The following is a 13,944-nucleotide window of genomic DNA, read 5'->3' as shown; positions in this document are numbered from 1 at the left end:
GCACCGCACACCAGGAGACTATTCTTAGAGCCGGATCAGAGACGGACTCTGCCTGCGCTGCTTTTAAATCTATCTTTTCAGAATAAAAGCATGAGCGAAGCGTGAGCTGGCAGAGGTCAGCGCTGGGGACACTGACACTTGTTGCCGTTCCACTTGGTTTTTCACACTCCTCAGAGTCATTCGACACGCCGTCGTGTCCAGAAATAGACGAGCTGGACGTCTCTCCGTGATTCACTTGGTTTGATCGTCATGGATTCTCTCCGCTGAGCGTATCTCTGCAGATACATGTGAGGCGAAACGCTGTTTCATATCAGATCTATTTCACACCAGGAGGAGGGAAGATCAACACTGATCGACTCACTGCGAGCCTGAATAAAGAAAGATTAACATTCATTCAATCTGCCAGCTGACTGCTGTCAGAACAGACGCTTTCTGTTCGTCATTTCTGTGGAAATTTTCCATCACCGGGGATGTTTAACGAATTCAGTACTTTTATAGGTACCGACAGTGGGCTCCGACTACCTCCAGTAAGAGTGTTTATGGATGACATGACTACATTAACAGCTACGAAAGCATGCACCAAGCGACTCTTGAACAAGCTCCAAGAAAACATGACATGGGCCAGGATGGAAATCAAACCCAGCAAATCCCGCAGGATTTCCATCGAGAAAGGTCGGCTCTCTGATGAGTTTCAGCATCAAGGGGGAAACAATAGTAACGGTGCAAGAGAAGCCCATCAAAAGTCTTGGAAGGTTCAATGCTGAACTCAAAGACACTCAGCAAGTGCAGGAGCTCAGGAAGAAGACGGTCAAGGGCCTCAAGTTGACTGACAGCACTGCCCTGCCTGGAAAGCTGAAGCTCTGGTGCTTCCAATCTGGCTTACTGCCCTGACTTATGTGGCCAGTTGCCATGTATGAGTTGCTTCTTTCGCAGGCCAAATGGCTTGGAAGACTGGTGAACACGTAGGTCAGGAAGTGGCTTGGGCTGCCGAGCTGCCTGAGCAGCATTGGGCTGTTTGGGAGGGGAGCCCTGGCATTGCCCATTTCCAGTCTTGTCGAATAATACAAGAGTGCTAAAACAAGACCTGAGATGACACTCACAGACTCTCGGGAACTTGATGAAAGGGCAGTTGCACCAACTCTGGACTCCAGCAGTGGCTGATGCAAAATTCGTCTTCCGGCATCGAGACTGGGCCAGAGACTGGAAAATGAGCATTGACTTGTACTGTCTCATATTTACATCTGACGTTGCAGCAACCAACCTACGAGGTGATTTGGTCGTCTGGTTGAAGTCCCGGCAGTGCGCCGTTCTCATAGAGCTCACTGTCCCCTGGGAGGACGCCATGGGGGAGGACGCCATGGGGGAGGACGCCATGGGGGAGGACGCCATGGGGGAGGCCTTTGAACAGAGAAAGCTTCGTTCTGCTGACCTCGTGGCTGAAGCTGCAGCAAGAGGTTGGAAGGCTGAGGTGTGGCCTGTCGAAGTCGGCTGCAGAGGGTTCATAGGCTGTTCAATCACAAAACTCCTCAAAGACGTTGGAATTATTGGGCCAATACAGAGGAAAACCATCAAAGCCCTGGCCAGTACAGCAGCAAGAAGCCGTCACTGGCAGTGGATGAACAGGAAGGATCCTGTCTGGAGGGAGGAACCAGCCAGGTGTGATCAGCCTGTGGTGGGCCTTCCTCAACAGAGTGTATTGTGATAAATGGCTGAAACACTCAATGAAGTTGAAGTACACAAGATGAGTCAAGGCTTGGCTTCAGTCTGTTATCATGATCGAAAGCAGTCTCTGGCAAGACGTGTGCTGAAACTTAGGGATTATAAGACTGATTCCTGTTCACGAAACCTGTACATCACGTCACAAATGAGACTACAGAAGAAAGTAAAACATTTGAGTTCAGAAACTTCAAACAGAGCGAATCATCAACCAATGTGTCGTCTAATCAATGAATCGTGATTGAAACTTGATGCAGCCCAGAGAACCGTCTGTTCCAGAAAGAGATCTCTGAGGACTTTCTGTTGAAAGTCGCTGATTTACAGCAGAATCATGTGACCAACACGGATGATTTACGTCGCCAAGATGCAAAGCATTATGGGAAATACAGTCAAAACAACCCTAGCGAGCCAGTTAACCGCTTCTGCTGGTCAGCTGTTAACGGCCACATTCAGCCAAAACAACTGACTGGAGCGACTGAAGGAACCGGACTGGAGTCGTACCAGAGGAAGATCGACCCAGCACCGCTGACAGCGACTCCCAGACACCGGGGCTTCACTCAGGGTCTGAGGGATGCTGGCAGACTGTCCTGGAATGAAGTCCTTGTTTTAATAGTTTTCACTCTGCAACTGAAGAAAACAGACATTTCTGGTATTTTTCTTCCTTTTCGTCAATATGGAGTCAGAGTTTCATTCAATCTGTGTGTTTTTTATTTGCATTAAATGAAAAAAGGAGAAATCAGTGCAGCACTTCATCTCTTAACACACAATCATGAAAATATTCATTCAACATTTCTTTTGTATGAAAGGCGAAAACAGTTAAAACATGAGTCCAAACATTACAGTGACAGTGAAAACCAGCAAACACGACTTAGACCTCCACATTTACAGGTTAGAATAACACGCCATGGTGTTGCACAACATATCTAAACACATGAAACTCCCTGCTGTTGACGTTCACGGACCTCAGAGCAAGATTCAAACAGAACACATTACTGCAGTTCTCAAATGTAAAAGACTGTATTGGCTGTAATGACAGAAGTACTCAAAAACAAAAACAGGTGAATTTCACATGAAAACATAACTCTGAGCAGCATCTTCTCCACCTGTTAATCTGTGATCTGTGAAGAATGAAAGACATTTGAAGAGGAAACAAAACTCAAATAGAAGTAGAAGTGTGCATTAGTTGCATAATCATTGCATAAAAAGTGAAAAATATTCATCTTTATAACTAAAATAACTAAAAGGAGTATCAGTGAGCTGAAGACAAGTGAATTACACGCTAACCTGGAATAACTTTAAGACTCAAGACAAAAAACAAACAAACAAACAAAAATCAATCTGCTCTCATATTAAACTATATGCTGTACTGCATCCCACCCTGGATTCCTCAAAGCCGATAGAAATAATTTAATCTGAATTATTGTATTGAAGGAACTGGCTTGTTGGACGTGTTGCTTCGGACTCCTCTTTCTCCAGCCCCATGCAGTGAGCTCATGAATGTTTCATTTTGTTTTATATTCAGAACAGATTGGAGTGGTGTTCAGGATAAATATCTGTATTTAGCTTTAGCTGCAAAAACACCCAATACTGTTCTGCTAAATGATAAAACCACCTGAGGATTCTATGAAAGAAGACACAGACGATGCAGATATATAAAAGTGACGCCAAGTATTTTAAGAGACGCTGCAAACGGCGAGGAAAAATTCTAATGTGGACAAAAGCAAAAGAGAAAAAAGAAAACAGGAAAATGAAGGAGAAGCACTGGAGCAGAAAGATACGGATCAAAGAGAAGTGGGAAGTAGGAGGGGTGGGACGAGCAGAGCAGAGTGTTTCTGCTGAGACCCGGGGAGCTGCAGTGTGTTTCCGCTCCGCTGCAGCCGGAGACCCGGGACGCCGGAAAACAGCCGGATTCCAGGATCTGCACACACGAACACCAGATAAAACGATCCGGACCTCCTCTGACAGCCTGGATCTGAGGAGGAGTTCTGGACTCCTGATAACGAGTTCAGCGGCTCTCACACCCACAGCTGAATGTTTGAATGTTTCTCCCAACAGGAACCACGTTCTGCTGGTTCTCATGGTTTAAACTTGGCTTAAAGATTTCGGCGTTTATGAGAACTTTTGGAACATTTTCAGCACATTTCATCAAAAACAATACTGACTGACTCTCATCGTTACGTCTCTGGTATTGATCATAAATCACTGACTCTACAATGTGTTCATGTTTTTCCTCTTTCAGAGCCTTTCAGAGCTGGAAGGTCTCTGCAGGTGTTCTCATCAGATTTGAACTTTGAGTCAATTTTTTTAATGTACTTTTGCCATGAAAGCTTTGGTTTCCCTCCTTTTTTTAACCTCTTTTTCTACTTCTGGTGGTTTTCTTCAGACTCCTTTTCTTTTTGTGTGTCTCTTCTTTCCTCATGTGTGCATTTTCTATCTTTTTCTGTGTTTTTTGTGTGTTTCTGAGTGTCAGGCTTGTGGTTTTGTGTCTTCTGTGTGTTTCTTGTTGATTGCTCTGTGTCTTCTTGTCTGTTTTGTTTCATTTCTGTCTGTAAATTGTTGCTTTGCGTCTTTCGGGTGTGATTGTAATGTAGCCCACCTGAGCCTCAGACGTTCTCCCGCCTCCATGTTGAGGCTCCTGTCTGAAAACAGGATGTTTGCAGTGGAACTAAATGCAAATCTTTTTTACAACCATGCAAATGATTTTTTTTCACATGATGGCAAAACTCCATTTACAAACACAAACTCTGAAATTATTCTCAAACATTCATTTACGGAGGCAAAACATTTATGGCCCCATACTGATCGGCAGTGAACCGCCGCGGCCATCTCACAAGATATCGAAGGATTTAGTACATTTTTTCCCCCCATTTATGAAAAGTCCAGGATTTATTTGTGACGATGGAATTCATGTGGATAAAAGAATAGAAAACAGCAACAATAAACAATCTCAGAAACAATTCTACCACGCACATTTCACTGACTCCATTACCGAGCCAGTGGACTCCTCCGATATTCTCTTTGCATATTGACACACACACACACACACACACACACACACACACACACACACACACACACACACACACACACACACACACACACACACACACACACTCGGTTGTGCCTTCAGTCGCTCAGACAGCTGGAGGAAGTCGGGCAGATGATATTAATGAACTGAGGTACTGAGGGTTAATGGTGTGGAATGGAGAAATGGACGATGGGACTTTATAGGGAAGCTGCACGGCGGGCGGAGAGAGAGAAGAAGAGAAGCGTTTTTCTGATTGTGTGTTTTGTTTCCTGGCTCACTGGGGGGCGGGGCATTACTCCATTATTCTGGACTCCGTGGTTATGCTGATGATGCTCCGTTGTTTCTGCCTCCTGTCCTCATGTTGACGACTGGGACCGTTTCTTAGTAAACAGCGTAGCCTGAGTGAGGTGTGTGTTTTCCCTGAGCTGGTCTCTCCCGGACGTCCTGAAGCTGGACACCTGCCAGAAAACAGAAAACATTCGGTTTCCCGTCTCTCCACGGCCTTTGATATGCAGCACGGCGCCGTGAGGCAGCAGGGCCGTGTGGAGACGCTGCAGTCCGACCCACATGCAGGCTCAACGCCCGCTTTGATCTGGTTCCCTCCTCAGGCCACGGTGGGCCTGATCCGGAACCTGGCGCTCTGCCCGGCCAATCAGGCGCCGCTCAGGGAGGCGGGCGCCATCCCACGGCTGGTCAACCTGCTGCTGAAGGCTCACCAGGACACGCAGAGACACGCCTCGTCTGCACAGCAGACGTACCAGGTACCGCACACCGGCCGGTCAGATCGCAGAGCATCTTCCTCCTCCTCATCATCCGGCTCCTCTAATGCCGTGACTCCGCCTCCTGTCTCTGCTGGCAGGACGGCGTTCGGATGGAGGAGATCGTGGAGGGCTGCACGGGGGCTCTGCACATCCTGGCCAGAGACCCCATCAACAGAGGAGAGATCGCCAGCATGCAGACCATCCCTCTCTTCGTACAGGTAGGCTCACCTGAGCAGCCGGCCAGCACATCCAGATTATAGAGCATCTTCCTCCACTAACATCCAGATTATAGAGCATCTTCCTCCACTAACATCCAGATTATAGAGCATCTTCCTCCACTAACATCCAGATTATAGGTATGAGTGTTGTGCCGTCGTGTGTGTGTGCAGCTGCTCTACTCGTACGTGGAGAACGTGAAGCGGGTGTCCGCCGGCGTCCTGTGCGAGCTGGCCCTGGACAAACAGTCTGCGGAGCTCATCGACGCCGAGGGAGCCTCGGCGCCGCTCATGGAGCTGCTGCACTCCAACAACGAGGGGATCGGTGAGTGAGACCTCGGGCCGCCTCTGCATCCTGCCGGGATTGAGACCTGCTCAGAGCGAGGCTCACCGAGCTGCTGCAGAAAAAACCGTGACGAGACGATACGCTGCGTGTGAGCTGAGCTGAGACCAGACTGGCGTCCGCCCAACACTCCGCTGCACCTCTGCAGGAGGAAACCAGAGCTCTCCCCCCTGCCAGGCTCTGCACTGGATGGAATGAGAGAGTTAAACTCTCCCTCGAGGAGGAGGAGCTGGTGAAATGAGAGCCACAGCGCAAAATCAAAAATAATCATCAAATCAACAATAATCACTTTTTTTTTTTTTTTGTGGGGGGGGGGGGGGGGGGGGGGGGGGGGGGGGGGAATTGCACAGGTTGATTTTGCAACTATATCTCATATATTAGAAAATAGAAATCGTAATTTTGGGGGAAAGAAGCTCTGCTGAGCTGCTTGCAGCAGCTAGCCAATCAGTGACGAGAGATTTGTACCCAGCAACCGGAAGCGGAAGTTAACCAATCAGGTTTGAGGATTCTGATTAATTAAAGGTGAGAGACCATAGATCGTAAATATAATGGATAGAACTTCCGTGACGTCACCCATAGAGTTCCATAACCCCGTTCTGAAGACTCCAGCCAGTCCAGCAGGACGTCTCCATATCCAACGTTTGAAACAGGATGTAAATGTGATTGGTCCCGCCCGTCACGTGACGGCATCACGTGGACAGAGGAGGCGCTGTGATAGGGCGATTTATGCAAAACTTTAACTCGTAATATAAAATCAACTCGATTTATGTGAAAATCAGAGTCTGGTGAAGCAGCAGGTTATAGAAACTAGTGACAGAGACCAAAACATGTTCTGAAACCGGGCGCTTTATATGTTTATTTGCACTCTGAAAATCGGTATTTCTGAATGTGTTCCGATGAGACCGGGGCTCTTTTTGAAACCAGCATCATCGCCCCCTGCTGGAATAACCCTGGAATTACATCTTTTTTGCACTTCCGCATTATCTTCATGTTTTATGAGCGGAGGCTGGCGCCTGTGAGAGACGCGTGAGGGAGTGGCGGCAGGGACGGTTTCTGCCACAAGGGGGCACCGCTGCAACAGTCATCAGCGTAGTGTATAAAAATGTGTTCATCTAACAAGTTATTTGTTTTAAATTTGGTAGGAAACTTGTGTTTATGAATATTGTATCAGAAAGCCTCTCGTTAATAATGTTGGCAGTAAAGCCCCGCTCCAGTGGAAATCCTGTCACGTGTTCATGTAGCATGTTTCTTCTGCTGCAGGACGCGCTGAGAAAACTACCCTCCAAATGACATTTCTGAGTATTTCTGCATTCCAATCTCGGTGAGCGATGATCCGACCAGAAAATGCAGAATCAAAAAGACGGGATTGAAGAAGCAGCAGAACGCCTTCGGTCCGGTGTTTTGGATTAACTGGTTTCCCTGTTAACTGGTGACCGACAGATGTTGAAAGCCCGACCGAATGTTGTAGTTGTTCTGACAAACGTTGGTTTCCTGCAGTTACAGTAAACTTGATGCTTTTTGTTAGTCTGACTGTAACATCTGCTAATTGCTAATTGCTCATGGGCTCCGGAGCTCTGCAGATACAGAGGCCTGGAAAATGTCTCAGGTTTAGTGATTTTGGCTAAAAACAAACTTTAGCTTCTGTGTCTTTAAAACAGCCACAGAGGAGGACTGGAGTGGGACTGTAAATAATGACTGTTTCCTACTGGGACCCAGATGTTTACGCCCTGTGATGGTTTTTGAAAATGGCTTCTGAAGCGCAGCTCCACCTGGAACAGATTTCTCTGGCCGAGACATAAACTGATTTGAACTCAATTAGAATTATCTCTCCATAAAACGGCAGTTTCTTGACAGGTTTTCCATGAGTTACTGTTGCTCTGCAGCACTTTTCTTCCCCCGTGTCTGTTTAGAAATAACGATCACTTGTTTTCTATGTCAAGTACAAGGTATGATGATTGAGTAAATGATAAGTTTTTATGTTTAAAGACAGCTAGCTTTGCTAAACAAGCTGCTAGATCTAAAAAATAATATGATAAAGGCCAGTAATTAGACGTATTGAAGTCAATAATAACAGTAAGTTTAATTTGACTGAGGAGCAGTCCCGTCTGCTCTGCACGTAAATAGAGTTTACCGATGATTTGATATTGAAATGTGGTTAAAGTCACTACTCAGAAGCCCATCAGTAGGAGCCAGCTGCTCAGGCCTGATGTGAACGAGGAGGAACGGACCATGAATCCTGACTGCCCCCTGCAGGACGTCAGGAGAAACTCAGCTCCAGCTGTCAAATATTGAACTTGTTTCTGGAGAGAGAAAAACCACAATCGAACCTTTTTAACCGTTCTGCATTTAGATTTGACTCACAGAAAGTCAGTCCAAGAGAGAATACTACAGAAACGTAGCATCTTCACCAGCATTCGATGGGTGAAGAGTAACACGTCTCCTTGTTCCTCTCTGTTTGAAAAAATGTCAATAAATCCAATATGAAGTCTGCCCTCGGGCCACGCTGGGTTAGCCGGAGCAAACTGGAGCTAACTGGAGTTAGCTGGAGTTAGCTGGCTTTCCCCGTCTGCTGCGGAGTTCTGGGCTTCGTTTGACTTGCAGAGCGACGTCTGGTGCAAACTGCAAGTGTGTGTGACGGGCCGGTCTGCTCTGCCCTGCAGCCACCTACGCAGCGGCGGTGCTGTTCAGGATCTCCGAGGACAAGAGCTCAGACTACAGGAAGCGGGTGTCGGTGGAGCTCACACACTCCCTGTTCAAGCACGACCCGGCGGCCTGGGAGATGGTGAGGAGCCGGCGGCTGCTTCCGAGGCAGCGGATCAGAAAACCCGACGGGGGCCGGATCGGGTTCGCCTGCATGCTTCACCTCTTCCTGTCTCCGCAGGCTCACTCCGCTGTTCCCCTGGAGCCCACGTACCTGGCCGACGGTGAGTATCCAGCCTGGCCGAGAGGAACGACCAGACACTCTCACCGTCACAGCTGTTTTCAGGAGGCGGAGCCGTCAGCACGGCCCCAAACCCAGCAGAGGCCGAGGAACGCCACAACCCGGCCGCAACACACATCGGCATTCCAGTCCATTCCACACACTCCACTCACACACACACACACACACACACACACACACACACACACACACACACACACACACCACAGGAAGCAATCATGCATGCAGGCACCCTGCTGGGGAGAGAACAGAGCTAGGTGTGTGTGTATGTGTGTGTGTATGTGTGTGTGTGTGTGTGTGCGTGTGTGTGTGCAGGAAGACACACACACAGAAACATCAAGAGGAAAAACACAATGAGTCCCTGCAGTCTAAACGTATTCAGACACATCTACGGCGGCCTTGAAGGGCCAACAAACAGCAGAGCACACAGAAAGAAAGGCACAAGAGAAAAAAACACAAGAAGATAAAGAAGACTCTCTCTCTCTCTCTCTCTCTCTCTCTCTCTCTCTCTCTTTCTCTCATTCCATCCATACAAAAGACAGGGAGACGGAATTGACCACAGGAGAGGAAAGTTCATTATTCACTCATCCTGCTCACATTTCCTCAGTGTACAAATTCAGCGTTAATCCATCCATCTCTCCATCTTTAATTACTGCCTCGGTGTGTGTGTGTGTGTGTGTGTGTGTGTGTGTGTGCGTTCTCGGGTTGGGAGTGGTCTTAAACTCATTTTTCCGAGTAACACAGTCTGCCAGGCACAGAGCTGTCAGTAGAGGTCAAGTCAAGGTCAGTGCAGTTGATGGAGCCAATCAAGCTCATCTTCTCAGTGTCTCTCACACACACACACACACACACACACACACACACACACACACACACACACACACACCTTTTCCACTGGTTTTCCTTGTCGTCACAGCGGAGCCTGAACCACAGGAGTTAAAATCTAAAGTTCAGAGGTTCAACAGAAGGCCTGTTATCTCTTTACTGTAACACATCCTGATGGCCTCTGTTAAAGATCTCGGTGTTTTTGCAGAGTCTCCTCTCAGTTGCGTGGCCTGAACTCTTCTCAGGCACTTTTTCTGTAAAGTCGTCTCATAATCATCACAGATGTGTCGAAGCTTTATCGAGAAAAACTGAAATGAGCAGAGAGAGGAAAGCATAAAAATGGCAGCAGCCGCAGGTTTGGCCTTTAGTCTGATGAATGACTTCAAATCAAAACTGTCTGAGGCTTGATGGACTCTCCTCCTCGCCGCTGCTCTGACCTTTAACCTTTGACCTCGTCAGGAGTCGGGTGTTGTTTAAAAGGCAGATGATGGTCTGGTGTGTGAGGAGAGTGATGGTCGCAGTAACGCTCCTGGACACGCGTTTAGGACGCCGTACGTCTCGGTTTGGTCCAACCGCTCACTAGATTACATTCATTGAACCTGCAGAAGAGAGGACGACTTCTCTAACTCTTCCATTTCTCCCAGCGAGGTCAAAGACATTAACATTCTACTGATTACAGTTCATTCTCCAAGAAAATCAATCACATGATTTACTCATCCTACTTTAAATATATATTACTGGGTGATAATTTTGCACTCTGAACCTGCACTCAAACACACACACACACACACACACACACACACACACACACACACACACACACACTGCCAGAGTCTGCCGGTGCAGCTGTTCCCCTGTGGTCCGCTCACACACCAGTTAAATATTGCTTCGCCTCGTGTTATCAGTGGCACGCCTTCGCTCAACATGTCTGAGCTGTTTGAACCAAGCTGTCCTCACAGCTCCGTCCTACATTCATGCACTCACTCAAAATATAGGAGTGTCCTGTGTGATGTGGGCTAATGAGCATTCTGAATAACACCTTCATGAGGGTTTTCTCTGCGTTATAACTCGCCGTCCGAGTGACTGAACGCACGCAGAGAATACAGGAAACGTCTCATAAAGTCAGCAGACAGAAGCTGCGGTGAGCCAGGTGAGGAAGCGTCTCTCAGACGTTCTGTTGCTGTGTGTCTGTCAGAGCTGGACGGGTCGTATCCCGCCTACGGCTACGCCGATCTGCCTCTGGACACGCTGCCTCTAGACCCCGACCTCCATGAGCCCTACATTCCCGACATGACCTACGACCCCCGACAGGCCTACCCCGAGCCGCTCTAACAGGTGGGAACTTTGATTGCTCACAACACACAGCATCAGTTAAAATAAACGAGAAGAGTAAAAATTAATGACTGAAGTTTAAATTATATTCAGAGCCTGGAGAATTTAAATGATCATTTCAAAATGAGACACTTTTTTAAAATGTTTTCTTTTGTTGTTGCAGGGAAGGAACTGGTAACAGTGAAAGAGACCATGAGAAAATCCCAGAGAAAGAGAGACTGGAGGGCTGGATAGAGGATGAGGACCGGAGCTCACCGTCGGAATCGGATCCCTCCACCGACGGGGAATCGGTTCCATTTGGGCAATCAAGAACTGTGACGAGAGGTTGCTTACAAAAAAACAAAACAAAAAAACAAAAAAAGAGGTTTATTGTCGCTGTAAATTAAAAAATGTGACTTTGTTATATTGTTTTACTGTGGGGTAAAAGCAGGGGATGTGGGGGGGTCTGATCAACCGAGGCATCTTTACACGGGTAACTTTTTGAAGCAATCAGATGAGGTGAGAATGCCTTAGACACCGACAGGAGCCATGCCCCAGGAGTCCGCCGAGAACCCCACCAAATGTTTTTCCATTCCATCTTTAAAGATTCAGAAAGAAAAACTGCACAAAACTCCAGTTCTCTGCGATGTGACGTCAGCGATGCAAAGTCTGCCTCCTCTTTAGATTCATTTAGTTTTTTAATCCCAGTGAGGAAAAATGATCGTTTAAAAAAAAAAAAAAAAACCCAGAAAAGTCATTCCTGAATTCACTGAAGCGCTGAGGAAAGTGATGTGTCCCGAATCGGCAGCATTGCTACCAAATGCTACCCGTGTATCGCGGCCGCCGCTGCCGTCTTCTCGATGTCTCCTCTGTGTGTTTGAACAGTGCACATGTCCCAGGGTGTCCACGTGTGGTCGTTGCATGGTAGTATATTGTGTACTCATTGAAATAGTCCTCACCTTCACATACCAAGAAGAAGAAGAAGAAGAAGAAGAAGAAAAAAGAATCTGGATTTTACAAGCCATTTTTGGATCGTGTCAGCCATTTTGGATCTGAACTGGACTACAAATCCCAACGTGGCGCTCTCGCTGGTGGGAACTTCTCAAACGTTGGCAGGAAATGACTTGTCCAAGCTGCTGGTCTGTCCAGCAGGGGACTGCGAACCCGTGGTTTTTGGTTTGGTTTGTTCCTCAGCCGTAGCCAGGCGGTCCTGACGGCCTCCTGTGGAAGCGGACCACAGGTTTAACCCACGAGGCTCGTTCTGCTCATTTCAGCCACGGTGCGTTCGAGTGGTCAGAAGGACTGAGGGGGTCAGAGCCGCTTCAACACGTGTTTATTTGACCTGCTGTATTTCCCATCAAGGTTCAAAGGTCATGCTAACTGGTCCCTTCTTCTTTGTAAGAAGGACGTTTATTTAAAGGTGCAGTATGTAAAATTTAAGTGGCCGACGGGGGTCAGTTTTTTTAGACTTTTTCTCAGCATTTCACTCCTTTCAGTTGTCGTCATTTTTCACACTGGACTAGACTGGACGCTCAGCTCGCTAACCTGGAGCTCAAAACACGGACATCAGTGGACTGACGTCAGTTTTATGTGATACGATCATTTAATGGTCTTAAAACTACATACTGTGCCTTTAAAAGTGAGTCCAACAACATCAATTAAAGCACAAAACATGGAGGATGCCCGACAGGTTAAGCTAATGTAGCTCAGGAAATCGAAAGAGAAGTACTTATTGAGACCAGAACACTTTCATTCTTGGATTATACCGAAGTATTGAAGCTGATCAATCCTCACAATCAATCAAGAAATAGTGTTTTATCTTATTAAAATCATATTTTTACGCTCAGCCTTTCGTCCAGTTAGCTAACATAGCGCTGACGGAGTTCCAAGTAACCCCAACACTTCTCTCTGTTTTCTTTTTAAATTGAAATGACTCCTGTTTGAGCTTCATTTTGCACACTGCATGTCCTCGGTTTTCTGTTCTGGACGTTCTGCTGCTGTCAGAGAAACCGGAGAGTCGTCTGCGTACGTCAGCTGGAAGAAGCAGCTTCGGTCATTTAAATCCTGTTTTTTCTTCTTACCGTCCCGTTTAAAATGCATCGCTCTTTCTTTTGTAATAATTGAATTCAGGCTGGAGTGAAGGTAGCGAGGCCAAAGTTAGCGTGAACTTTAGAGTTCCTCCCATGACAGATACAGCAGGTTGACGGTCCTGGAGCAGGACGGACGGACGGCCGGACCTCTGCGGATCATGTTGCAGAAGCAAACGGACGGAGCAGCCGCCGCCGGCGGTGTTCAGAAAGCACAATGACTTCAATGAATCAGCTGCTGAGGCGACCTGCTGCAGCCACACTGTTCCTAAACCTCACTGAGTCATTAAAAAATGGTATTTTCAACCGGCCTGAGACGCTTTTATTTCACTGACACTGGGTTTCCTGAGGACGGAGGAGACTGCCAGGCTTTGTTCTTTCCTTTCAGTCACTTTAATTAACATCGAGTTTGTATGAAACATTTCTGAAAGACGGTTTCTGTGACTTGGTCTCATCAGACAATCTGAAAAATCACTAATTCAGTAAAAGCCAGCTACACATTCACAATCAGCATCAAATTTACTACAGAATCAGAATAATTTTTTGCGCGTTGAATATGTGAAAATATGTTTACCTGAGCAGTTGGTTTTGTTAATCAAGGCATTTTACAATTTGAAAGCAGAAAGTCAAAGAAAAAAGTTGTGCGTTTCAAACATTTGTGGAGAATTGGCTCCATTTTGCACCAGAAAATATCATATTTTTGAAAACGCGATTTCC

The 13,944-nt window shown here is 47.0% G+C and overlaps 1 protein-coding gene across 2 annotated transcripts in view; it reads left to right on the top strand.

The window, feature by feature from the left end:
* The window catches only part of LOC115387400 (junction plakoglobin-like), a 75,141-nt gene extending 61,608 nt beyond the window's left edge, over window positions 1-13,533 (top strand). Inside the window, exons 12-18 of one of the 2 annotated variants that reach the window (XM_030090103.1) lie at window positions 5,353-5,505; window positions 5,604-5,712; window positions 5,884-6,045; window positions 8,724-8,845; window positions 8,945-8,987; window positions 11,025-11,164; window positions 11,325-13,533. In XM_030090103.1, the coding sequence (XP_029945963.1) occupies window positions 5,353-5,505; window positions 5,604-5,712; window positions 5,884-6,045; window positions 8,724-8,845; window positions 8,945-8,987; window positions 11,025-11,161 (726 nt within the window). In that variant the 3' untranslated portion in view covers window positions 11,162-11,164; window positions 11,325-13,533. Of the gene's footprint in view, window positions 1-5,352; window positions 5,506-5,603; window positions 5,724-5,883; window positions 6,046-8,723; window positions 8,846-8,944; window positions 8,988-11,024; window positions 11,165-11,324 lie in introns of both variants that reach the window. The other variant, XM_030090102.1, reaches the window with a different exon arrangement.
* Window positions 13,534-13,944: the final 411 nt, after the last annotated feature.

This window comes from Salarias fasciatus, chromosome 4 (genome assembly GCF_902148845.1).
Source record: "Salarias fasciatus chromosome 4, fSalaFa1.1, whole genome shotgun sequence".
Taxonomy (NCBI): Eukaryota; Metazoa; Chordata; class Actinopteri; order Blenniiformes; family Blenniidae; genus Salarias; species Salarias fasciatus.
This window is presented reverse-complemented; position numbering and strand designations above follow the sequence as displayed.